The sequence below is a fragment of the Notothenia rossii genome, assembly GCF_949606895.1.
Source record: "Notothenia rossii genome assembly, chromosome: 8".
NCBI lineage: Eukaryota > Metazoa > Chordata > Actinopteri > Perciformes > Nototheniidae > Notothenia > Notothenia rossii.
Genome location: NC_136906.1, coordinates 20,056,065 through 20,083,587, shown reverse-complemented (window position 1 = coordinate 20,083,587; position 27,523 = coordinate 20,056,065). Strand labels below are relative to the sequence as shown.

Below are 27,523 nucleotides of genomic sequence, written 5' to 3'. Positions count from 1 at the left end.
CACACAAGCACAAACTGAAGGCACAAGCAGGCTGGGAAATATGGTGTTTGTCTATTGTCCCTTCCATCCCTAGGCTCAGTGTTCGCTGAATGGAAAGAAACAGTTGGCACATGGAAAGTGTGTGTGTGTGTGTGTGTGTGTGTGTGTGTGTGTGTGTGTGTGTGTGTGTGTGTGTGTGTGTGTGTGTGTGTGTGTGTGTGTGTGTGTGTGTGTGTGTGTGTGTGTGTGTGTGTGTGTGTGTGTGTGTGTGTGTGTGTGTGTGTGTGTGTGTGTGATATTATGTATACAATGGCTAACGTCTGTTCATCAAAGATCCATTAAAGACAATGTATGAGCCTATATTCATTGAGACAACTACAACATCTTCAGGCAGGCTGGAACTGACACACACACACACACACACACACACACACACACAAACACACACACACACACACACACACACACACACACACACACACATACACACACACACACATATTTGACACATGCTCTGGTATACCAAAAGGCAAAATGGCTGCATGTACTGTATATAGCGCTTTTATCCAAAGCCCTTCATAACTCGCACTCATCTATTAACACTGACACCGAACGTGAGCCAAGTGCTGATCTGAATATAAGGTGCAATTCAGGGTTCAGTGTCTTGCCTAAGGAGACTTTAACATGGAAACAGGAGCTGCTGGAGATTGAACTGCCAACCCTGTGTTTATATCAGTAACAGCTAATGATTGTTTGGGATATAACAGCGATTCGGCCAGTGTTCCCCTTTAACCACAGCAAAAATTTGCAACACAGTCTCAGTAAAACACACTGCTCTACCTCGTCATTGCAACTGAACACACACACATTAAAATCACTCTCAGCAAACCACTTAAAGTGTATGCAATAATTCATCTCCAATCTTAGCAACTGCACATACAAACTGAAATACTCACAGAAACACATGTACTACTTTCCACTCTATTGCAGCTCTTTTGTAACATGAATTGGCATTTTATCCAACAAGGTGAACTGAAACTCTACACAAATAGACCCTACATATAAATGTATAACACTATGTGTGACTCTCGGGGGACTCATTACTTATTACTGAATACATGCCACTGGCAGAGGAAATCTCCATAAACATGCATACACACTCTCCTGCAGCACGGAACATGATTCTACCTGATCTATAGATACAGTGAATATATCTCACATATCATACAGCTACTTTGCTGTGGGCTACCACACCCACACACAATTATTTCACACATTAAGCTGAATGCATTACCCTCAACTATGGATCGGACTTGAAAGGTCAGGATTTTCAGGCACAGGGGAAGTGAAATGAGACGAGCAATCTGCCAGTCTGAATCTATCTCAGACTTCTTGCTCATACATACAAATCAGTCTGATCATGTGACCCACAGCAGAATGGGAAACACATCCTCATATCATGAAACAACCGCAGTGACAAACACACAACAAAATCCAAGGATCAACAAATCAGAGGTAAAACAACTATAGGCAGTTTTTATTTTGTATTATACTACTTCTGAAAGTCAGGATTGACTGCAGGTAAAATGTCACGGGTCGTGGGCAACTGCATTCAATGCTTTAAAAATGGAACGATTAAATAATCGGTTTATTCTGTGGTCTTATAATATATATTGTACTGTAAATGTAAAGTAGGCTATGTGTTAATGAAAGTGTAAACAGACACGAAGCTAAGTTTAGATGAGACTGTTGATTTTTAAAGAAATGTATTACCGATGTTGCAGATCAAGTCATGTTTTAAATATACTTACACCCGATTTCTCTTTCAAGATAAAGATTTTAATTAAATGTTGTTGTTCAGTCTTAACTATGATGCATATTATAATTTTGGTGATTGAGCTAATCAAACTTTTTATTCGGAGAAATTAGTAATACATGTGTTATTGTTTTGCTCTATCCCTTCAGTGCGTGTATAGTGTATTATTAAAACAGCAGTTGACTGTGAGAAAATTGCATCGGCCAGAGCCCTGGCACACACACACACACACACACACACACACACACACACACACACACACACACACACACACACACACACACACACACACACACACACACACACACACACACACACACACACACACACACACACACACACACACACACACACACACACACACACACACACACACACACACACACACACACACACACACACACACACACACACACACTGACTCTTACCCATAAATTAAACACCTTTTAATGGATCCTAACATCAAATTGAATCAGAAGCTCTGATCGCTGGTGCTCAAAATACACTTATAGTGTAGTGGTTATGTGTGTGTGTGTGTGTGTGTGTGTGTGTGTGTGTGTGTGTGTGTGTGTGTGTGTGTGTGTGTGTGTGTGTGTGTGTGTGTGTGTGTGTGTGTGTGTGTGTGTGTGTGTGTGTGTGTGTGTGTGTGTGTGTGTGTGTGTGTGTTTGAGAGAGTATGTGTAGCCACATGCATATCTTCCCCACACTCAGTCCCATAACCACAGAAGTTCACTGATTCTGTGTTTCTTTCATTTGCAAGTCTTACCCTCCTCCTCTAACGGGTTCTCTGTTTCAGGGGGGGGAAACACACATTGTTTTGTGGATGAGGATGATGATGAAAGTGATGATGATTGAGATACAGATCTATAGAGTTAAATCCATAGAACATATAGACAAATGAAACACTGAATGTCATCTTACCCGTCGTGTCTGAAAAAAAGAAGAAGAAGAATGTATTACAAAATGAACCGCTCTTAATAATAAGATTTTAATATTATTCATGTTTAGTGGTTATTGTAGCTTAAATGTATAATAGCTGATTACTGTATGCGTAACAAAGAAATAATTGGATTTCTGGGGCACTGTTTATGGGCTCAGAATAGATGCTATGAAGGCACTTACCAGCAGGGGCTGCTGCAGCCTTATCGCCCTCGGCTTCTGCAATTAAACAACAATTATGTAAAATAATTTGTACATCCTCATTATTTCATAGCATACAACACCAGCCGCACTATGTTTGGATAGTCACGGCTTCCAGAGCTGAGACTCGGTAAACTGTTTGAAGAGACACATCTTTTGATCTGAATCCTCAGGAGACAATAATCATGTGTACATGTCTAACTGTGGGCCCTCGATCAATGGTTTATTTATTCACTATACTAGCATCATTTTTTTATATATTTATATATATTATTTATTTATTTTATAGATTCATATTATATATTATATATATTTATATATATTTCATTTATATGCTGTAGGCTACGATTATGCCATATACTGCATAAGACACACAAATACTTTCAGGTAATCAGGAAGCAAAAAGCCAATTAACACTGCAAAATAGGCACCTTTATACGTTTTCAAACTGCACAAAGCACACGTTTAAACAAACATGTTAATTTCAGTAAAATAAACACATGTTCCCAGGTACCCGCACAGGGAAACTACATTCAAACAACCTTGCTTTGTGCGCCTTTTCCTTGATTTCTATGGGGTTTGCCTCTGGCAAATGAGAAAATATTGTATTTCAGCAGGGGAATACTGCATGATTTAAATGAGGCTTGGCTTACAGAAACAGTGAGGCTCGGATAAATATAAATACGTTTTTCAGAGATCATGAGAAATAATTGGGCTTAAAAAAATCTAAAAGGGGCGGCCTCAAGACAAAAATGCTTTTGATAGGATAAGTACATCAAAGTTCCAGGATCCCAGATCTAGGTTAGTTTAGAAGCTCAAGGGTGTCTAATGAGATGGCAGATTAGGCAGGAGCTTCTGTCTTCCAGACAAACTAAAGCACAAAGCTGCACGGTAATAATTCAACTTTGGCAGCTTGCATATCTCAAGCATAGATTTCAATCATTTTGCAGGTCTGTGCACTCATTAGAGCCACTGTTTAAATGTAATAAATATGTTTTATTGCCTCACTTTTGACATTCTGTCAAAGCAGCAAAGTGTATATTAAAAGACAGAGCTGCATAAATAAGTGAAGACATCATCTTGACAGCCTCTCCAAACCACCGTCAACAAGACACAACTGCAGAGCAAGTGTCCCGTGAGCCTACTTAGCAGCAGGTCTAAGATATCAAGGCCTGGCCTTGGCACCCTGTGTTCCAGGCTGGCGCACTATGTCGGCACAGTGGTGGGGGCCCACATTTCTATTTTGGATAAGGTTTGTTTTTCAGGCAGCAATCCGTTAATGCTTCTCCTAGAACTTCAATCCAAGAGAGGACCGTGACGCACCAGGCAGTAAAAACGTTCTTTAGGGTGGTGCAGAGGCAGCGATCGCACCCCCCTACTGTAAATCAGAAAGTTGGTCCCTACGTTTCAGATTTCAATGTTTCCCATGGCTGTGTTCCCTGGAGCGCTTTAACCGAATTTGATCCCTCACGTCATAACAGAGCACAGGAAAAGAGAAATAACCCTTCACAATGAGTGACAAATGGGGCGATAAATAAATGTCATAAACTCTTATTCCTCTATGAAGCTTGTTTGGATGTAGAGTAAATGTCTCTATTAATTGTCACTGAAGCGAATGCGCTTACATTTTAGTCCACAAATGGACGTTTTGCGTCAACATCTGAGAGAGCGTTTTTGTTGCTTAGAAACTGTCATTTGATTATCTTCACCCTTAAAAATAATATGTGGTGTGACATTGTGAAAAATATTTAAACCTGTCACTGTGGCTTAATCAGAAATCCTGCACATGAAAGCTAGTTCTTCCACAAAATACACCTTGAAGAGTTTCAAACATTAGACTTGCTAATTTCTGTGAGATGGTAAAAAAGACTTTTCTTCTTTACATTCTGACTTGAAATATATTATGATATTGTAACATCACATTGTATCTGCCTTGCCACAGTGTGCTATTTTGATATGCAGAGCAATAGTCAACAACAATGGGACATTTTGGAATAATAGACAATTCGAACAATGGCATGACACCTGATTACCATCCACAGCGCCATGATGCTAGGGTCATTACAAATGACCAAAGGATGGTAAATGATGTAAAGTAAAAATGTACTCGAAAAGGACTACATATTGAAATACATTTAAAGAACAAAGGACAAATGTAAAGCATCTCAATCAGTGCAATTGCTTTTTCTGCTCCAGCTCAAAGTAATTGGTTGATTAGCTGGGTTTTTCAAAATGTATTGTTCCTTCCTTTAAACGTCTAAAAGTGACTCATTTGTCCTTCAGCTTCATGAGATGTTCTCTCTGTTTCCACTATCACAGGTCTGTCTGTCCTGCTTACTGGGAAAAGCTTTGATCAAACCGCTAAAAGTCACAACCAGGACAACTGTGCCCCTTCAACCCCCTGTGCTAATGCGGAGTGTAATGCACAGCTGATGAACACGCTGTCTGTGCGGATCCATCTCAGTCTCATTACATTCCACGCTTCATCCTGCCTTGCCTAGATAATTTCACTCTACAGCCGTCTGCCTTCCTGTCTTCCAGGTATCTGTTAAATGGATAACTTCTCCATTCCGTCTTCCTTTTCACTTAATGCAAATCCCCTCTCTCAGCACTTTTTCGCCCTACTCTTTCTTTGTCCTACTTTAATCTGATTCCACTTTCTTCTAAGGAGAGGAAAAAAAATAGAAGAGCAAGATGATGAGCTATAAGGTGGAGACTCAAAGGGGGATAGAGAAGAAGAATGAGCCAGGCCAATGGGGTCAAGGATAGCGTGAAGCTTCACTTTATAAGGCTGAGGATTGGGTTCTTAACAGGAGATGAGGGCGTTTATATTTAACAAATATCATGTGAGATGCTTGTTGAAAGATTACTTTATTTACTCAGTTTTCGCTGACCCTGCTACTCACTGTCATTGCTTCCTTTAAATACACACATTACTTGACGCTCCCTACATCGTAAATATAGGCCGTTTATTACCAAAAGCTTATCACTTATATCATTTCAAACTGGAGGGCTTTCAATATGACTCCAGCAATAAACAGTTTAAGATCTGGTAATAAAACCAGAGTAGAGACAGAGAAGTTCTGTTTGTGAAGTAAGTGTTGGTTTTCAAAGAGCTCTGCACTAAAACTGCCTGGGTTGGGGATTTGTATTTTGTCCACGGATATCAAAAGATCCATGCCTTCTTAAATCTTCATGGTGCTTAAGATGTATAAAAGACATGAAGTGTTCTATATAGACATTGCAACAGGGGTTACAAGGTTAGACATGTTTTATTCAAACTTTTTCACTTTAAACAGTGTGTTCCTGTCTGTTTGCTGAACAAGCCATGACATTTAACTGAATAACTTAAAACTGATTTATCCAACCAATCTCTAACTGTGTCAGTCTGCCGTTTAATGCTGAGCAGGTACAGTGCATGTGTTTCTCTTCTGTCTGAAAACAGCTGGCTGTGGCAACGTTGTATAAAAAAACAATGAGTTGAAAGAACATACAAAACTGCATACATATGAGGGGGTTCAAGCATAATTCTTAACTTATGGAAACAAACTTGCGAGAGTTCTGCACGCTCTGAGTGACCAGTTGAAAAACAACACATCCTTCAATATTTGAAACATTTTAAATGCTATATATGTTTGAAAGAATGCTGATTTCATGAAAGGTGCCTGATATCCACTAATCAGGTTTTCCAAATATAATGTCAAATGACTAAGTTAATGTGTTTAACTGCGGGCTACATTGATAAAATAAATATATAAATATGTTAAAGTTTCAGCTGTTGTCTGCCACAATAAAAGCTACCATCTAAATAATCTGTTGTTTGTGGTCTATTCTACCACACACCAGAAAACTAACAGCATCAGCAACACTTGATACTGAAAAACAAAGAAAAGATTTACATTCCTGTGCTCATCTATTACACAGTCTCTCCCTCTCTCTCCCCCTTTTGCTTAAGCTCTCTCTTCCCTTTGCTTTGAAGGGTAACCTCTGTGGAATGTGCTTCGTTAATCTCTCTTGACATTTCCCCTGTCTTCCTTTGCTGCGTATACGTCTCCAGCTTGTTCAGTCGGTTAAGCCAAAGGAATCGGGCCAAGCCAAACATTAGAATCTTAGAAATCTTTCTCTGTCATCGTTGAACGAAGGCAAACAGGGTACAAATTCCTCACATGCATTTCTTTGAATGTGTATTTAGATGCTAGATACTGAGCAGCTGTGTCTTTAAGAGAACTCAAATGCTGCTGCAGAGGAAAGCAACACTTAAGTGGTTTTGTTTCTACTGGAGCATGATGTTGGAGGACTGCTGAATTCATTTAGTCACTTAAGGGTGTCTACAACCGTGAGCGATGGAAGCAGCAGACGTGTTAACTAGAGAGTGGGGCCAGCATGGCGTTCTCGGTGGTAGAGCATAACGTCAATTGGTGGTAACATATTCCAAAGGCTCATACTTTGTTAATTCAGCCTGGTGCCCTTTTACACACTACCCCACTTGCACCCCCTCTTCACCTCTTCGAGTGTGTGATTTACAGGTGAAACTATAAGCTCATGTTACCATGTGTGTGCGAGTAGATGAAAACATGCAGATTTTAAGTAACAGGTTGCAGTTTTGAGTTACATGTGGGTGTCTGATCTGCTCCAGAAGCAAAAGTGTAGAGCCAAAGAACCACAGGATATTTCTCATAATTCATCCAAGTATCACTGGGTTCATTTTTCACCCACAAGAGACAAAAGTACATTTTTGGAATTAATATAAAGCTCTCTTTCATTTCTATTTTACATTAAAGTAAAATGATGATGAATAAAAAAAAGGGTGTAAAACAGGATTATTTTTGAAAGCAGCAATACTCCCCCATTCAAGATTAGTGTTCTGTAAAATGGTTGTAAAATATCTTCAATTTCTCTGGAGTAAGCATGCAAACATTTATAAAAATAGCCCATCTGATGCCATCAAGGTTATCTTGGCTTGAGCTACCAAGAATATATTTAACGGAAAGCCTGCTATCAAGTTGCATTATGGGATGTGTAGGGGATTTTTGGACCTAAAATAGGTCTGCATTGGTTTTTCTTTTTTTATATATCTCCAATGAGTGTCCAAAATTATGGAAGTGCAATAGTAAATTGCTAGAATGCCTTTTTAGGCCAACCTGTCTACAAATGGTGTGGCAACATGATTGTAAATTGTACTGATTTGTATACTGGAATTTTATTTCAAACATGAACCTCAGATGTTATAACTCTCTCCACAATAAGATTGAGCTCAACCAATCAGATTGCTCCTGCTTTAAGAGCAGCTCTGCTTCTGGGTGATGTTTCTTAGTGAGTAAAACTCCAATCCACTCCAATTTAAACGCAGATTTGGCACAGCTATTCAACAGAGAATCCCTCAATGCTTTAAAGCACCTTAATCCAGCTTTAAAAGCAACTCATTTATTATTATGCCCCGTGATCACACGACACCAAGCGGATGTTACTGTACTTAAACCCACGACGGTGTGACTCGTATTTGCATAATATTCAAATGTAAATTGAAATGGGGAATATTGGCAGTACAGCAAAGAAAAGATTAATATTCAAACAATTTATTTTTAAGCCTCAGTGTATGGATGGGTATCAATGGTATTATTGGCATTTGGATTGCGTCCATGCCGGGGGCAGGGCATTACTGATGGAGTTTCACCATTTCAGATGAGGATGGAGACTGATGCTGTCGGCAGAATCGAGGTACACTTAAGCCTCTGCCCTCTCAATCTCTCAATCATTTGCCAAGTTAATTCAGCAGTCAAGATGATCTGACTTACAGCGTGACCCCTAGCAGGACAAGGCAAGGGGATACGTTCAGAGTAACGTCTAAATAGTAGCTTGACATTCAGATTAGTCATGGTTGTTGTAAAACCGTCGTCATAGGAAACATATCAGTGATTCCAGTTACTGTCAAGGCTGTGATATAAAAAATAATAAACGACTGCCTGTGAAAGTGTCAGGGAGCTGGTTACTCTACTAAATACTGTAGGGCCTCCCCGTTTTAGATATATTGACCATGGAGGGAACGGCCTTTTTGGATGCCCTACTTGTTTTTGGCGGCTGAGCTTCAGCGAGTCAGGCTTCAAATAAGTGTAATGTTTTAATGGAATTCTTCTCTCATAAACATAATTGAGAGCTACTTTACAATTACTTTACAAAAGTAATATTCAATGGACAACTGTATTACACTCCAATCCAAATGATGTGCTGTGTTGTGTTTCGTCAAATGTGTTAGTTATGTATTTTGTCTGTCATTTCCTGTTTTATTTTGTATTTACCTCTCCAGTCTTTCATTTCAGGCCCTGTTTTCTTCCTCCCCTTATGTGTTTTTCCCACCATCATCAGTGTCTGCCCCGCCCCTGATTGTTTCCACCTGTTCCCAATCACCTCATGTTTAAATAGTCCTGTCTCTCCCCTGTCCTGTGTCAGTTTGTCTTGTTTGTTTCCCCGAATGGTCGTGCCAAGCCTCAGCTCAGAAAGGATAGCTTTTCACTCATGTCAGGTTTTGTTATTTTGTTGGCTTAAGTTTTTTTTAAAGGTGGGGTAGGTAAGTTTGAGAAACCGGCTCGAGATACACCTTTTTGTTATATTCCATGGAATGCTCTTAACATCCCGATAGCAATGAATATCTTAAGTGCTTCGACAAAAAATCTACTGTAAAAAGCACAATCAATCATTTTAGCTGGCCCGGCTAAAATAACTGGATGGCCTACTTATCTGTGCACAAACTTATCTCGTGCCCTCATTGGTCATGTGCACGTTCGTGTGTGTTGGAGGAGGGGCTCTGTAAGGAAGTGGCAGATTTTTTCCGGTTGTGTATTTTCAAATTCTAGCGCACTCAAACTGGTTTCTCCAAAATTACCTACTTTAAGTCCTCTTTTTCTTATGCGAGTTTGTTCCACCTTATGAGCGCCTTCTTGTTATTTTCCACCACCTACTCTGCTAAAAGGGATTACCTGGACTTTGAAAATAAATATGCCTTTTTTTAGATATTCAAGACTTTGTCTCTGGGTCGTGAATTTGGTTTCATCAATTTGTGTCGAGGTTCTGACATGCTGTCTGGAAACAGTTTTGTTTGCCCCAACATAAATATTATTATTTAAATTAGATTTGAGTCTAAAATTATAATTTTTTTCATTACATGTTACAATTGAGAAAATGCAGTGTTTGTCAGTGGGATTTATAATCTTATATTGCATGTATTGGGTTGAAGAAATAAAATGTGAAGAACCAAACTGTCTGTGATAGGAGGTTTCATTGCTAGATTATTGTTTTGATGTCTTTTTTTATAAAATCAACATATTTAGTAAAAATTGTCTGTTTTTATTATTCTTACTTTAGGGATGTAACTCCACATGTATGTGTCATATGCATGTTGATATCAGAAGCAAGCACTGACCTCTCCAGTGTCCTTCTTACACATCAGAGAAAGGTCATTAATAATGATTGTCCCACTGGGCAAGTTGATAAACCTTTAAAGGTGTTGAAATAATTGTGTTATTTAGTCTATGCGTGCTGTAACGGTCATGCATTAAGCCTGTTGTGGCTGAGGGCTGAGGGATTAGACACGCAAGCCTGTGGAGGGAGTGTGAAGGATGGGACGTCTGTTTATAACACCGGGTTACAGTGGTGACGATAAGAAATATGGCTTGTTTGGATTCCACCAGTGATGTTTCTATCCTAGTGATGTCTCCCCTCCCCTCTCTACCACAAGTGAGGAAGAAGATTTATGGACGAACAAGGGAGGAGAAAGAAATGATTTGGTAATAGAATAAAGAGGTGCGAAACTAAAGATTACGTTTAATAGAGTGAACTTCCTTATGAGTTGAATGTTATGTGAATGAAGCAGTCTCAACATGAGAAAACATTTGCTAAATTAAGATCTAATTTAGGGACGCGGAATGTATGGTGTTTGGTAAACAAAGGCGGATTTAAATACTGTATTAAGCCGTCATCCACTTTAGCTTTCCATTCATTCCCTTTTGTCTTCCAGCGAGCATAAGCACAGCCTGCGTTCCAAATAGACCAAGGCTTCAAATCACAGAGGAACATTTCATACAAAATAATACATTCTCTGTGTTGGGCTGTGTTTAGAGAGACTTTGTCAATCTTACTGTATATCAGGGCTTAATTCACTTTTGTCACGCTCTCTGTAGGACCCTATAGTGCAATCGCTTCACTCTGCATCTGTCTGTAATTCATCAAGCAGTATTTGCATACCTATGGGAACTCGATGATAGTCTCAGTATGAAGTAATGCTACACTGAGCGGTTGCAGACGTGTAGTTTGGGGGATTGAGGGGTAGGAGGGCTGACAGGATGCTAGACTCTTTCTAGCCTGCAGCCATTAGGATGACGGGTGGTTTAACCTTCCACTGAACAACTGCTACTCTACAAAAACAAGAAGATGGACTAAGACGTGCAGTGGGCTTGGTTTCACAAACATATTTTAGATAGGTCTATTGGGTTTCACAAAGACAGACTCACTCACTTAACTTCAGACGTCTAAAGTCATCTGTTGCAAACTGCCAAGTTCTTTTAGATCTTAGAGGAGGTCTTATTTGCCGTGAGTTCTGTGTTTTTCCAAATGTTACAGAGCTCAGCTCCATTCGCTCCAGCAGGAAATGTTTTTCAACTGGAAGAATTCAACAGGGAATTTTGACCATCCATTGTAAGGATCTAAAGACAAACGTTATTGCTGTAAACATTTTAAATCCCTGATGTAAATTAAATAACGTAAAACCGTAAACACTTTAATACAGTCTTAAATCTAGTCTAAATTCTACTATATCTTTGTGAAACAGTTGGTGGAGCCAATAATGAGAAGAAAAATATGTTTTAAAGAACACAATTACATATTCAAAAGAAACAGTAGATTGATGATCTGAAGTCTGACTGTTTGCCATAGCTATGAACCTGGCGACTGCTATGCCCCGTCCTAAGAGGAGGAGGGGGGGGGGGGGGGGGGAGATGTTGCCCTCTGGCAGAATTACTGGTAGTTAAAATTGAGCACACACTCACTAATGGAGCAGAGCCAGTAAGCCTCCACCCTGGCACAAGGCAACTATCAGCATCAACACTGTTGCACAATGTCTAATTATGATGTAACTGGCTTGTTACATAGAGTCATGGGTCATGACACGAAACAGGTCAATAATCCATACTTATGTGAGAAACAAAGATCTCGCTGGGCTGTTTTTCCTTCTTTATTGGGTCAAAAGGGGCTAACCGTGTATCTACTTCCATTCCCAGAGGTGTCTTTAGCTTAGCGGATCCAGAAGGCCACAGCTCCTATGTTGAAGAACTATTCTCGTTGCTGTTTATAGGGGTGCGTGCTTTTTCCTGATCCCACAGCTTCTTGATTCCTGGTGCCACATTAACCGTGGAGAGCAAGACGCCATGGGGGGGAGTTATATGTGCTGTAACCAGATAGACATGGAGAGGGACTGCAGAGTGTATGAAGTTCAAGAGAGGGGCAACGATCTGGGATGGGTGGAAACACAAGCACAACAGCAACCTGGGTGCAGGCACTAATGTGGTGTTGGGAAGATGATATGTGTGATGTCAGGATGCTGGATTGGCAACACATTGGTAAGATATAATGAAATGTAGGCATCGAATTACTTCATGATGGAGAATAAAAATGATAAAGGGTATTAATCGCTCTGGAGTGGAACGATATTAGTTTATGCATTTTAATCACACATCCGCACAGATATGCGTATACAATCTGAACCTATTTGTTCTGAGTAAAAAATACTTTTGATTTCATCTAGTAGAGTATAACATTGCACTTTAAGCAAAAAAGATCACTGCATTCCTATCGGCCCATGACGGAGAATGTGACACCTTGACTAAAATCCAAAAGAAAAAAGGGAGATCTGACTGTTTCCACACAATAACAGTGATATGGTGAACTTCCTGGAGATTGGCGAGGGGAGATGGATGCCAGCGGGGGAGACAGCGTAACAGAATGAGGGAGGCAATCAGGGTCAGATAGATTAGGTGTCTGAGGTGCAGAGATACGACGCAAGGTAGTTACACCTGACTTGGCAGAGGTCCCTCTAACAAATCATCCCGCTCATCTCTCCGCTTTTATCTGCTATACCTTCTCCTCTCCTCCTGCCTTCATTCCCTCCTCTTCTCATGCATGCACTCGTTTCTCAGGTTTCAAGTAAACAGCTGATTTATGGTGCATTGAGGTCACTGTTGACAAAGGCAGCAGAGCATATTTTAGACTGACAAAAACATTATGATATGCACTAACTACAGCCTGTGCAATTTCATGTCACATATGATCCTTTTGTATCAATGGAAGATATAAGCTTAGGTTATGCTGTTCATACAGGTTTAGTTTTTTGTGTGACATCATATTTCATTTATTTGAAACATTTCATCACTATATGTGAACAGAAAACTCACAGGGTTCAATTGTTGTCATTCTTTAAGATAATCCCGGAAAAAGATTACCTATGGCAGTACATTTCTTCATTTCTAATTTAAACCTAACATCACACATCACTGTTGCTGACTTTTGCATCTTCACCATTCCTGCATTCCTCAGCTTAATGAACCTCGAGTACCTGAGAGGATTCCCCCTCACACAACACACTTGTCCCTATAAGAGTCAATTAGATCCCTTATCGTAACCATTAGTGGCTCCTTTTCCAAATTGCTCTTCTATCTATTACTTTTTGAAGACCAATATTTTATCAAATTGTATTTAACACTAAGCAAATATTCAAACCAAACACATAACAAGTTTACTCTCTAAACATTGTAAATATTTGACATTACATGCTTTCATTCTTTGCATTTCTATCCCTATTTGTAAAAAAGAAAAGCGCATTTGTCCCCCTAAAGGAACGATATACAGCAAGACGGCATCTTTAGAACTTTGTTAAAAGAGAAAGCAGCTTAAGACACTGAGGATGAATTGAAGAAAAGATGAGCTTGTCACTAACTAATGAAAGCAAAAATAAATGGCATAGATTACAGAGTGATCACGCTCATGTTTAAGAGCTTTCACATGCCATTTAATTATTGTCACATAAATAAATAAATAAATGTCCAGTCTCACTTGTCCAAATAAAGAGGTTGAAATTATGGGTTCATTCTTTCTTTCTAATTCTTTTTTAACTCATCTTAACATTGCAGTGTATCCCCAGTTTCCAGCTTTCCTGTTATAATGCTACGGGTTGGACGATCTTACCTGGCTTCTGGGGCTCAGGCATGTCTCTTTCGTTTTATAGTGATTCCTCTGATAGTGTCTTCCTCCCTCCTTGTCTGTGTGTCTGCCTGAATTTCCGCCTTCATCCCTTTTTATCACCTCGACACCCCCTCCCCCTCAAACACACACACACACTACAACTGTCAGTGACTTCATCCTCCCCCCAACAAGTGGAACAAGGAAGGAAGAGAGCGACAGAATGGCTGTCACTTGAAACCTTGGCAGGAACTGCAGGGCTTTGAAGAGCAGAAGGAAGACACCATGATGGGTAAAAGCGGTTCAGAGTCATAAAGAAAAGTCCAGCCCTCGAGGGAAACTGCCAGAGGATTAACTCGTTAGGCTCTGGAGCCAGGACGTTAACAAGCTGACTGATGCTAATCAGATCCACCAGACAATATGATGGAGTGATTCAGCAGCGGCGCGCACGGCTAAAAAAGGTTTAATTAATTCAATTAAAATACTGTAGTGGAGTCCACGACAATGGTACGGTGCAGATGGAGTCAAATGGTGGCCTGACATTTTTGGGGAGAAAAGAGAAGCTTTTATTTATCAATTTCTTGAAGGACTAAAAGATTGAACAGACACATCAAACTACTTGAGTCAACAAAAACTTGGATTAGATGAAAATGCCGGCAATCAATTCACTGCATTGGGGCTTTCATTTCTTGTTTAAAGAATGGCCGACATCTCAGTTTAACAAACTGTAGACGTTTAAATGAATAGTTAGTAAATATTGAACATAATCTCGCTTAAGAAAGCATCCTTTTCCCTACTCTACCCAGCGTTTCAGATGACCTAAAGTTAAATGGGTCATATAGATTCCACTTATATCATGATGCAAGTGCAGCACCTATTCTACTAATGTGTGCAGGGAAAAACATTACAGCGACAGAAGGTGATAACTGTTCATTTAGTAGCTCTTTGACTAAAAGTACAGAGCAGATTATCAATTAATGGCACATTTTATGATTCATTTGGGCAGAAAATGATTATCCCATTAAGACATGAAGCTTCAGAGTTGAATAGAAAATCAGTGAAAAGTGTTTTCAACTATCAATAACCCTGAGGAGGATCTTGTGTTTACAAGAGTCAAAGTGAAATAAGGCCCCAACCTCAATAACTTTTACACAGTCCCTATTTGAAGAGTAAAAAAGCAGCAGCGGCAGCCTTGTGTTCCTATAGGCTCTGACAATCCCATTTGTTCTCCAGTAGCCATAGCTGTCAACAGAGTGTATTTTACTGAAAGCCCTCCAAAGGGATTTGAGGAACAAGGTCAAAGACAGTGGGAGGAGGTCACCAACCTTTTGAATTCCCGGAGAGGTATAAACTCCCCAACCCACAGACATGACTATAGACACACATGCTAAGAATTTGTTATATATTTATCATGTGTTGTGGTATAAACAAACAGTATAAATAGTATTGTACTCATACGAGTGATAGAAGTAGGTCGTTCTTTCTTAAATTCCATGGCAATGCCAACCCAAATGGGAACTAAAAACATTGGTGTTAAATTATGCATTTAAGAAGCTTTTCACTTTCCATTCTTTCGCTTGTATACAGCAGCCCCTTTTATGCATTCTCCATTTGTTTTCTGGCTGTCCAAATTGCCGAGCCTGCTAAAACCTTGGCTATAACAATAAACAATCTTTGAGACTTTAATTTCGGAGAGAGAAGTTAAGTCAGACAGAGTCACATGAAGAACTGCTATTTGAGGCAAGTGCAACTTGAGATTCAGATGTTCAAGGAGAACCAAATACCCTCGAGAAAGATTATAGAGGGCTGTTTGAAAAGGACATTAAAGGTCCCTGAGGCCTACTGTATATTCCAACTTTACACTACATGAATTTTAAGCAGAATTGTTTTTATTAAGTCTTTTTGATGCGCTCACAGCTCATCAGGGGTGATGTATTCTGTGACTTAACTGTGAAGGTTGAAATCATAAGTATATTGTGGATTCAAAGCAGATATAAGAGACTAACTATAGGTGTCCTAGATGATCCATTGATCCGCTCTAGAGGATGACACCAAAGTTATTCAACGCTTGCATTAGTAAAGCTTCACTGGAGTACAAGTTAAGCCAACTGAAGCTCGTCCTCTCAATCTTCACAGCGGCTTTCCCATGACTGTCATCCGTTTAGAGATGAAAGCAGCCAGTAAGTAGTATTTTGTATCAAAATCAAATAATTGTAACATTTTTACAGTAAATTAAAAACATTTAAATTGATTTCTCTCCCAGCAGTGACAACATGTGACTGGTATTGTTTTAGACGTATGTGTGTGTGTGTGTGTGTGTGTGTGTGTGTGTGTGTGTGTGTGTGTGTGTGTGTGTGTGTGTGTGTGTGTGTGTGTGTGTGTGTGTGTGTGTGTGTGTGTGTGTGTGTGTGTGTTTATAGGTGTGTAGTTGAGATCAAACTTAGTTTGAAGATAGGTGTCATCCGATGGATGGGACCAGAATTAGGAGGATATGATGTGGGGGAGGAGCTCCCCTAACATGACGCCCCCAGCCTGATTTGGCTGGTTTGATCCCATCACAAGATTGTGACATGTGGTTGTTAAAAGTAAGAGAAAATATAATTATTTTGTGCAAAAACATAATGCAAGCTTTCTCGTATAGGCCTGATTTGGGACACGTCCAAATGGGAGGAGTTTGCCTTCAGGGCTTTTTGACAGAAAGTGTCTATTTTAACCCTGTGCTTTTTTTTTTTTAAACCTAACTAATTAATTCTGGCTGAAAGCCCTGAAGCTTCTCCCAAGTTGGCTTCATGCAAAAGTGTAGTATATTAATGTAGCGCTTATCTAGATTAGACATTACGCAATGCTTTTCAATAAAAGACAAAAGAACAATATAAAATAGAGACACATTAAGAAAGTAATAGAAACTAAATAAATTACGTTTAAAAAGGTGCGACTCCAAAGGAGCCTTGATAATAGCACAGTGCTTTCTATTTCCGATACCCTTGAACGGGTTCATTTTAGGAAAAGAAAATAAAGTTGGAGAGATTTAGCACAGTGATAAAAAACATGAAAGCATTCAAATAATCTTGTTTATTGCTGAAATTAGTTGATTCATCAGATCATCAACATTGCAGCATGTACTGTAAAACGTATTAACAGAGTCCTCTGTCTGTACATCAGGCTGAGGAAAAAAAGAAAGTTCAGTTCAGTGATGATCCCCAAACTGTGCCTCTTATTTAAACTTTAGATCATATTTCAAAACATGTTCTCTTTCATTTTTCATAATGCTCCATTTTAAACACCACAGGCTTACGGGACATGACAGTGTCTTCCTTCAAAGTGAAAGTCCTGATGGGATTTCATAAAAATATACATGCTTTCTTATTTGACTAAGAATAGTAAGGTGACACCGTTGTTTAAGGCGATGACAGAGAGTTACAGTATGGCCTGTCCCAGCAAGGGGGGGAATATATGCTGTAAAGGCCTGCATAGTTTCAAAGGCAGCGCCCGGGGGAATCATATGCCTCAGTCACCAGATGCTCCATCAGACAGGCTGTTTCATACAGACAGTAATATGATAACAATGATGTGCACATCAAAAACTATTATGATTACAAGAGGTATCCGTGCAAGTATAGTTTATATTAAATCAGAAAGACTGCTGCTTTCTGTTAATATCACAATCTGTTGTTTACTTGTTGTTTTTAATAATGTTTTTCTTTTATTATTTTTTTTATTGTAGTGTCTCAAGAGGAGATGGGGGTTGAACTTATGTATTGGTGGACTTTTTAAGGTTTAGTTAAAGGATGATCTATAATCTGTTGTGCCAACCATACCTTTGTGACAAAACATTTCTGTGCCCATGTTCTTGACCACATTGAGGAAAATCCTGCTATTGTCAATTATGTTGGATATTTTTGTCAGTGATTCTGATGTGAGTCAGATTGTCATTCTCACACATGTTGGGACAGAAATGAGTGAAGATGGTCCTTCACCCTCCAAGCAGGCCTTTTTGAAATAAAGACTTGACTTCTTGATACTCTAAACTTTAAAGGATTAAAACTGGATTCCAAACTTATTTTGTAGCACTTTCGAAGCATAAATGTTGAAGCTAAAAATGATGGATGCCTTTCACTTATATTCACAGAGGTTTTCTAACAAGTCAGCAGAACTCCTCAGCCAGGAATAGGCGTTGAGAAGTAAATCACATCAATCACATTTGAAGCTGCTGCTGCTCTTTTCTCTCTGGTTTGATACTTTTATGTTTTAGGTCCCTTCTGGAAACACCCTTAGATAAGTGGAGTTAGAGACATTATTCCCATCAATAGGCTCTTAAACATAGTTTTGGCTAAAGCAAATTAGTAAATAAAGCCAGGATGAAGCAGAACCAAATATGTAGAATAATGATTCATAAATTCTGGCCTGGAGGGTTACACATTGCATAAAATAAAATAACTACTGAATGGCCATAAAAACACTGGGAATACATTGGGTTTGAATTCCTAATGCTTCATATCAGAGACTGTATGTAAGAGATAAGTGTGCATTCAAAAGCCCTATGACAAACAGCAAACCAGTCAATATATGATCTCATATAGGGTATTTCTTATTATTGTATTGTTGCCTGGGCCATCAGAGAAACGACAAATAAAGAGGAGAGAGGCCCATGGTGATTACATGGTCAGTATCTTAAACCTTTAGGCCACCAGGAGGTAGCTGCTAACATTACAAGCTTTCCGGACACGCTTGGTTACAGTAGATGCGCCTATGTTAAATGCCTCAGTCACGTTTTTGGGCAAGAGATCAAAAAGCCAATGCAATCCTCCTCTTCAGCTTTGCAGCCCGAACTAACCAAGTATATTCTCTCAGTAGTGATAACAGTTACCCACAGATAACACCCAACATTTGTACATGGAAGTCAGATCTTATCACAAGAGGTCATTCTTGTAGCTGCAGTCCAGCCCAGCTGGATGAGACACGATCTGAATATAAGACGCTGATCTTGGTCTTAAGATAAGTGAAACTGCAGTTTTCTGCTCTGTGTGACTCAGAACAGATTTACTCCTAAAAATGACTTTTAGGTAAACAAAGCTCAGCTGAGGTGGACTGACATGGAATGCTGACTTAGGAATTTAAAAACAACACTTTTCATCAGAGGAGGGCATTATTATGTATTATTCAGCTGATGAAATTGCACTTTAAGAGGCATTTGAAGAGGGGTGGGGGTGAGAAGAAGGTTGAGGGTCTTTTCTGGTCTGTTAGCAGACTCTGCTGGCAGATAATATATAAGGGGTCAATAATAAGGGGTCTACATTATATCCAGTTCACCTGCTTTGTATAATGACAAGGAGGAAAGCGGTGTGTTTGACATATTGTGTTGCTTAATATATTAAGCAAAACTATTTTTTTAACTATTGTTCCAAATATAAAAGGGTTACTGAGCTGTCCAAAAACAAAATTATCTTATTAGGTCTAATAGATTAGAACACACATTTTTTTACATTTAAAAACTCAGCTTGACTTTAAGATACATTATTCATTCTGTTTTACTTCAGCCTACATATAGAACAACATACATGAAATGTTGCGAAATTCTGCAAGATAGAAGTCAGAACTTCTTTCATTCGCCAAGAAACAGAAAATTCCACAGAAAATTGCTGTTGACACGTTACAACCATGGTTACAACACATCAGCACACATGCAGACCTAATTCATTATGTCAACACGGGAACTACTGTAAACACCAACATGCTAAAAATACAAATTCAAAGCCTAACAACTGTTTCTGTGCAGCAGCTCTAGCAGATGACAACATTGACATGTTCAAAAAGCAAAGTATGCTGACAAATATATTAAGAGATATGCAAAAGCTAAATCAACGCAAGTAGGTCAGCACATACCCTTAATGGTGCAGGATGCACAGATACACTGCTATGAAGGTTAGGCTGATATATGAAGTGTTGAAGATTACTTCAATTTTATAACAATTTTTTCAACTCAAAAAATGATTATGCATATCTTAAGAAGACAATGTAAAGCTGTGGTGATATTTAAGATAAACTAAACTGGGTTTGCTAAATTGGCCAAAAATAGCATTTTAAAACTGTATCAGATTTAGGATTACCAATTAGATGTTTTACTTAAAAGGAATGTGCCTTGATGTTGGTACCTACATTAACATATTGTATTAAATATAAATACTCGCAAAGTACTGCAACAAAGTCATTCATATTAATAGACATTAGAAAATCTCACTTTCAAAATACAAATATTTATGAGACTTGTGTTGTGAAATAATCTACCGGAAGTGAAAATAATGTTGTAGTACGCTTGACAAAGTCTTCCGGTGACTCTGTCAAAATGGCTCTTCCTCTAACATTTAACATTGCATTGTTTTCCACTCTTTTTTTTGTCTTGTTCACTGATGTTGTATTTTGTAATAACGGCAGAAGGGTAAGAGTTGAATTGCATTGATTACTCATATTATTTTACTGTGGTTAAACGGAGGCTACACCTGTTAGCAATGCAATTAGCATTAGCTAAGAGCCGGTGAAGGCTAACGGTATAATTTCTACTTGTATTAACAGGTTGGCGATGTCATGGACACTGAATTCGGGGGGTTCTCTGTACCTCTTGAACACTCATTTGAAGTTGGTGAGAAAGTGTTTCTTATTATTTTTATTATGATGTTCTATAGCACGTAATTGCAATGTTAAGCTAACCAAGCAGCCCTGTGGTAGCAATGCTAACGCCATATATGAATTGAGAAACCTTCACACCACACCTCATGCACCTGCTTAATCTATTGTGATGTATGAATGAGTTACTTCAGTTGTTTCAAAGAAAGTGTGGATATTTTCATAACTGTGTAGGTGAAATCGGCATGTAAATGACATTACATACAGTATATTATCTGTCATTCAGCCATGTGTTTTGTTCTGCTCTTACTGTCTGGCGTCTCTTGTCTTCCAGATGATGTAGCACAGTTTCGTGTGCGTGGAGCTCTGGTGCTGAAAGCTGGAAGGGAGCCCAGCGTCGCACTGACTCAGAACCAGCTGTCAGAGGAAGACAGGGCCAAACTGAAGGTGAGAAAGGATGTGATTTAAAGGTCACCTAGTATGCAAAATCCACTTTTTCCTTTATTTTATACATCAACATGTGTCCCCTCTGTGTAAAGAGATTCTGAAAGTTTCAGGAAAAAAGATTCTCTCACTTGTTGTCCTGATCCATTTATATAAAAACCTGTCTGAAAATGACCTGATCAGATTTTGGCCAGTTTATGATGTCATAACGTTTTTTTGGCTTGTGTAACCATTAGCCAATAACCAACCAAGGTAACCCCCCCGCCCACCTTATCACCTGAATCTCCTCCTAGAGCACCATTGTGTTCTTTATAACCAAATATCTGTCAGAGGGGCGTGGCTCCTTATTTTCATCTAAAGTAACAGACAGAAGCTGTGTCCCAATTCAGCGGCCGCATCCTCCTGAGGATGCATTCGGAGACCGCATACGTCACTTCCGCCTAACGAAGGCTGTCCCAATTTAAAAAAAAGAAAAGACTCCTCCGAATGCGGCCCGCAAATGCAGCCTTCTTTCCCCAGATTTAGAGGATACATCTGATGTACACTCCGCGGTGTACCATATCCCAGGATGCAACGGGTGACGGTGACGAATGAGTTTTAAAAAAAATATATGGCTTGTAACGTCCCATCAACGGCTACAACGGTTTCAGCTGGATTCGTTTTTAAATGTACTCACCCAAATAGTAAACGACATGAAAGAAAAGTAAACCTATTTAATTTGTGTATTTAAATATACGGGCAATTGGAGATGTCTTCTTTATATTACATACATAAAATAATATGAAGTGAAAATATTTCTAAACCCTGTTTGGTTTTCATATTGTTGGGATTCATTATGAAGCTAATTTATTTATTTAACTGCTTTTGTTATACAAATCTTACTGCAACAATTTTGTTTTGATAGGGAGCAAGGAGCAGACTGCGCAATTTATCCAGATGCGCGGGGAGAATGAAGCCCTCTTCACGGGGGCCTGTTGTGACCTCGGGAAAATAATTTAAACATATTATATAACACCAAAATAAGTACAGCTAGATCTGACTCCATATTGAACAGTTTTGAAAACAATTTTGAAAACAATTTGAAAACAGTTTGAAAATATTTTGCCTAGTGTCAGAAATTATTACCGGCACTTGTGACTGCAGCTGGTTGCTAGGTGACGGGGGCGGCAAAATGTAGGGGTAACTGCCGGTGACGTACAAGGAAATGCTCCATAGACCGTCTCATTTCGCAGTCCGCGGAGGACCCAGCCTCTGAATTGGGACACAGCTAGAGAATCAGCACTTTTGGAACAGGGCTGAAACAGAGAGGATTATGGGATGCTGGTGTTTGGAGCCAAACACTTCAGAGACATGTTTTGTATATATCTGAGACCTATAATATATTGATGAAAAACATTATAATAGGGGACATTTTTTAAAGGATGTATCCAAACCAAATCCCTGAATCCAATAAAAACGTTTTTTTATCTACTGACCAAATGGCTTCAGACATAAAACCTCTGGTCAGAGAGCTGGAGGTCATACAAACAGATTTAAGTGTGATCAGCATGGTTTGAACCTGCATCCCTAACAACTGTGTTTGTTTGTTATACTTCAGGAAGTGGCTGCAGTGGACGGTCTGTACAGGATCAGAGTGCCTCGTGTTTTCCTGCAGACAGACAGACAGACAGAGCGGCAGCTGGAAGGTTACCTCACAGCATTTGTGAGAGCGGTATGTATTGATATTATCATGACCAGGAAAAAAATCTTCACAAAAACTTGCTACATCAACAGTAAGACTGTATGAGGGAACTGTAACAGTTTTAATTTATTTAGAGCCGTATCAGTGTTTGAGATTTCTCTGTGCAAGGTATGTGCCATTAATGATATTAATTAATCAATTGATTTTTAAACTAACTATAAAGGGTTTCTTGGCCTCAACAACAAACGTTCGGCCCATAACTGCAGATGGTTTTTGACTGTTTAGTAGTTGTCTCTCATTTTGTGATAGTGTATTCTGTTTTGACAATTTTCTATCAGTTATATTTAAGTAAGTCAAAGTGTTGTTGTGGATTTTTTTATGCTATACATTTATATTCGTCTTGTAAAAATGGCACAATTATTGATATTACAAAACCAAATTACTTGTTAAGACAAAAGTATTATAAATGACTTGAGTCCCCAGTCATGTACATTATTCATAGGGGACATTTAAAATTGTTGTCTTTTACATAAACAACAATATCATTGATCTGCTACCAGCCTTTAGATTAGATTAGAAGCATTTATTGTCATTTATACAAGTACAATGAGAAGAGTACTTTTTCCCAGAGTTGTATTCTTTTCCACATCCAGCTAATGAATATGAAAACATGAACCTTCATTTTGCTCTGATCCTCAGTGTGCCATGGTTGAGTCCCATCTGAGCGACGTCATCTCCCTCCACACTGACGTCTCCGGGTACCTCATCGGGGTCTCCATAGTGACGCTCCCTGGAGCCTGCAGAGGCACTGAGGTTGAGGATGAGGTTGACCTTGAGGTTTTCAACACCACACTCAGTGTCATGGGTCCTGTCAACGCACCGGGGTCAGTCTTATTTCATGGATTTGTTTTATTTTAATTCTCAGTTTTCTTCCTTCCAATCTCGACTGCTAGATAAAGCCCGAGTGCTTTTGTTAGAACATTCCTGTATCTGTAGCTTTCTGTGCATGAGAGAAATCCTCTTGGGTAGCTTTTTCAGAAGCCTTTGATTCAGATCTATTTGCCTTGGCGTAGGAGCTTTACATCATTTCCCAATAGGTAGAACAATTCTCCCTGCGCTGCTCTGCCTTTCGATACACTTTCTGTTTTGGGGTTTGTTTGAATACTAATTGCCAAATTTCTTCCAGACCTGAGACGGCTCTGTTCCTTGAAAGAATGGAAATGGAAACTGAGAAGAAAGGGAAGAATCCACAAGAGCAGAAATCTTTCTTTGCTAAATATGTAAGTACTCCTACTGAGCTGATAAGGCCACCAGGCAGGGCCTACAGATTTATTATCTGCCTTCAGTAATTGGGCTCTGATGATTTGTAATGACCCATATAAAAAATGCAAATTAAGCACATTTGTTTCTCTATCAGACCCACCTTAACTTTTTCTATGCATGCAGCATGTTTTACACAGAATATGGGGACATCAGTACTGAAGTGCAATCATTTATTTCTCTTTCATTTGGCCAAAAATTGTTACATTAAAAAACTAGCAAATGTGGTTCATCAGGGGAAGAAATCCCCACGCTCATGTTGTGTGCGTTACCATGGTTATCATATGATGAATACAGGCTTTCCCTCTCTTGATAGATTGTGAGATCGCTTTCTGAAAGGTTCACAACCAAAGGATTGATTTAATAGTTTTATGTTTTAAACATACTGTTTATCTATTATATGATATATCTATTATTACACAGTACTCTGGTTGCTTTGCTTTGCTTTCACATCATAAACAAAGCAGACCAGAAGTTGTTTGGAACTGGTCCAAGACTCCCTCTTCTCAGGCAGTCTTTAAAAGGGGGGTCCTCATTGGAGTTAGTTTGACAGCTTTCACACCAAGCACATAGCTTGTTTACCAATTGCCAGATTAGTGATTGTGTGAAAGCATCCTGTCCTTATTGGGGCTTAAGACCTGGCTCTGTACTGCCATACAGTCTTTGTCATCCAAAATAATTCTGCCCACAAAGTTAAATTAGAACATTTGCAACATGAAAATCAGTCAGCGCTGAGAATGTGTTTTTCTACTGACATTTTGAGCTGTCAGTTTGAGAAGATGCCATGTTTATTTAACATTCCCACACAGAACCGGGCGTGTGTCCTGTTGCTTGGATCCTCTAAGCTGCTTTATGATCTCTGTGCTGCTGAGTGTATCTTGCTGTGTTCAGTGATAGTGTGTTGACTCAGTGCTGTGATGTGTTCCAGTGGTATTTGATTCTTGGAGGAGCTATCTTCCTCGTGGTCTCCAGTGCAGCACAGCCCCCAGCAGGGGGAGGCAGTGAGCAGAGCTGATTCCCACTGAAGTACTGTGTTCTTACTCGTGGCTCTTTCTGTCTGCCTTCCGCCTGTTGTCAACCTGTCTGTTAAACTTCTGAGCAACACAACTAACTGAATCACCATCCCATTGTTTGTTCCCTGTTGTTCCCTCTTTTCCACTCTGATGTTTTTTCCAGTTTCAATGTCAAATACATGTTTAAAGAAATTACTGAAAAAAGTCACGTTTTCAGGATTTGAAAGTACTTTGCAGGGGGAAAGCTCCATGCTGTAATCGTTAAGAAGTCCTAAAACTACATTCTCAGTGTGAATATGTTTGACATGTGTTTGGCCTTGATCCTGAGAATGAATTCTTTATTCTTAACTCTATCACCCTATTTTAACTTTTCTTCTGTTCAGAAAATAACTGAACCTAATCTGGGATGCCAATCGGGGATTGATCATGTGACATTTAAAAAAGAAAATGTACAAATGTTATGTTGCTAACATCAATGTATTTTATCTGTCCTCTCTAGTGGATGTACATCGTGCCGCTCGTTCTCTTCCTCATGATGTCTGGTGCTCAGGACCAATCAGGTGGAGGCGCCGGAGGCGGAGCAGCCAATGGAGGTGGCCGATGAGCTTCTTTTTTTTTGCTCAACAATTCCTGAACAATAACTCTCTTACACATATTTTAATTGCTGTACATAATGCTATTTAAGAATGATAAATGTTTGTCACACGCGCAGCTTAAACTTGTACAGCATAAAGGAGATATTGTGCCCTGCAGACGACTGCATTTTAATACTAACGTGAAAATAAAGTATTTATTACTTGGCCTGTCTTTTTCTCGTCTGTCACTCGGACTAAAGAGTCTTAATGTTGAGATACGGGGCGGTTTTACTCTGAGGCTCAGATTTAGTTGTAACAATAGTATAGTGTATAATGTATTATTAAACATGAACTGAGATAGATATACAGCAGGCAGTAGTAACAGTAATCTCTTAGTGAAGCAAAATGTTATTTACTAGATGCCTTTTAAGATAATGAATATTATTCATGGTTTTAGAAAATAATGTTGTCATGAATTAAACAAAATTAAGTTAAGTAAAGATACTTTTGTGGCCGTTATTTTGTATTATTAAATGTAATCTTTCTGCTGCACACTTCCCACCCAGGGGTTAAATGAAAACATTTATTATTAAAGGGGACATAATAGGAAAAACTTGCTTTATCAGTGCTTATTGAACATCAAAGCATGGAAACACTTTCTTGTACAAACCAAACATATTAAGTATGATCCTGAAAAGTGGCATAACATGGCCCCTTTAAATCAGCACTCATGTATTTAATTGCGTTAAAAATGTATGCTATAATGGAACGTTTTGAAAACTGGTTGCCTAATTCAAGAAAGTCAGTGGGATGAACATTTATTTGAAGATGGTCAAGCCTGTGTGAATGGTTTCTCCACTGTGGGTGAGGGGGCGTAAACCACTTCTGTTTCAGTTCGCCACATTTGAACGGGAAATCCTCCACTCAGCTGTTTATTCCTTTTTAATGCAGCCAGGGGTTTATCAAGGATAAGAGTGGCTGCTGCTCTTCCCCAACAGGTGTCAACGGTTTTGGCGGTATTCACTTAATGCTGTTAATATAGACAGGAGGTACACAAATTCCCCACAGTGGATATAGGATCTGTTTTTCAGTCCAAGAAAGTGCAAACGACTTTAAATCATAATTGTAGTATAAAAATGCAGGAGCCTTAAACAGTTTTTGGCCTTTTTCTGTGGTTAGATTTAAGATGTTTTATGTTAAGCTGATATCCCAGTTGTGACTAGGCCAGCCTTCTATCAATTGTGAAGTGGGAAGAATAGCTTTACTAAAACAACTCAGTTTGTTGGAGGCATTGTTGTGCACTTCACACTGAAAAACGTACCTGTCCTTATTTAAACCTGTCAGTCTTCCAGTTTGTTTAACTACAGTAATGTAAAATAAAAAGAAATCTAAACAATTGTGTGTGGTTTCACCTTAAAAAAAAGCAATAGAAATTAGCATTGAGCCTCATACTTTAAGACGGAAAACTGTGTTGACATTGGTGATTTAAATAAATGCTAGCACTACAATTTGAAATCCTACAAAAGCCATGTTAAAAGCAAGCATACAGCTCAACATGTTAAGGACAGTCCCGTCTACATTTTGAGGGAAAACACTGGTCGTACTGGGATCATACCTTCATCGTGGGGAGCCAAAGTGAACATCCAAGCTTCATCCTCCTGACACCTAACTGAGTATTTATATTCATCAGGAGTCAGGAAGACGGATCACG

At 39.1% G+C, this 27,523-nt stretch overlaps 2 protein-coding genes across 3 annotated transcripts in view; one reads left to right on the top strand and one right to left on the bottom strand.

Annotated features, from left to right (window-relative positions):
- Window positions 1–2,711, bottom strand: part of mybpc2a (myosin binding protein Ca) — a gene marked incomplete at its 5' end in the record, with an annotated part of 26,539 nt that extends 23,828 nt beyond the window's left edge. The window contains 2 exons of the mRNA XM_079645177.1: window positions 2,562–2,582; window positions 2,702–2,711. Coding sequence (XP_079501303.1) covers window positions 2,562–2,582; window positions 2,702–2,711 — 31 coding nt within the window. The remainder of the gene's footprint in view (window positions 1–2,561; window positions 2,583–2,701) is intronic.
- A 17,738-nt stretch (window positions 2,712–20,449) lies between these two features.
- emc10 (ER membrane protein complex subunit 10) lies at window positions 20,450–26,037 on the top strand. 2 transcript variants are annotated; one of them, XM_079646508.1, is made up of 8 exons: window positions 20,450–20,594; window positions 20,729–20,795; window positions 21,114–21,226; window positions 22,821–22,934; window positions 23,604–23,788; window positions 24,091–24,184; window positions 25,153–25,250; window positions 25,737–26,037. In XM_079646508.1, exons 1-7 carry the CDS (start codon window positions 20,502–20,504, stop codon window positions 25,237–25,239), a joined length of 753 nt encoding a protein of 250 aa, XP_079502634.1. In that variant the 5' UTR covers window positions 20,450–20,501; the 3' UTR covers window positions 25,240–25,250; window positions 25,737–26,037. The 2 variants fall into 2 exon arrangements, with proteins under 2 accessions (XP_079502634.1, XP_079502633.1); XM_079646507.1 differs by lacking the exon at window positions 25,153–25,250.
- Window positions 26,038–27,523: the final 1,486 nt, after the last annotated feature.

Coding starts and splice junctions, on each gene's coding strand:
- emc10 (XM_079646507.1), top strand. CDS start 20,502: ATGGCTCTTCCTCTAACATTTAACATTGCATTGTTTTCCACTCTTTTT. Junction 20,595..20,728: donor TTTGTAATAACGGCAGAAGG/GTAAGAGTTGAA, acceptor TTGTATTAACAG/GTTGGCGATGTCATGGACAC. Junction 24,185..25,736: donor AATCTTTCTTTGCTAAATAT/GTAAGTACTCCT, acceptor TGTCCTCTCTAG/TGGATGTACATCGTGCCGCT.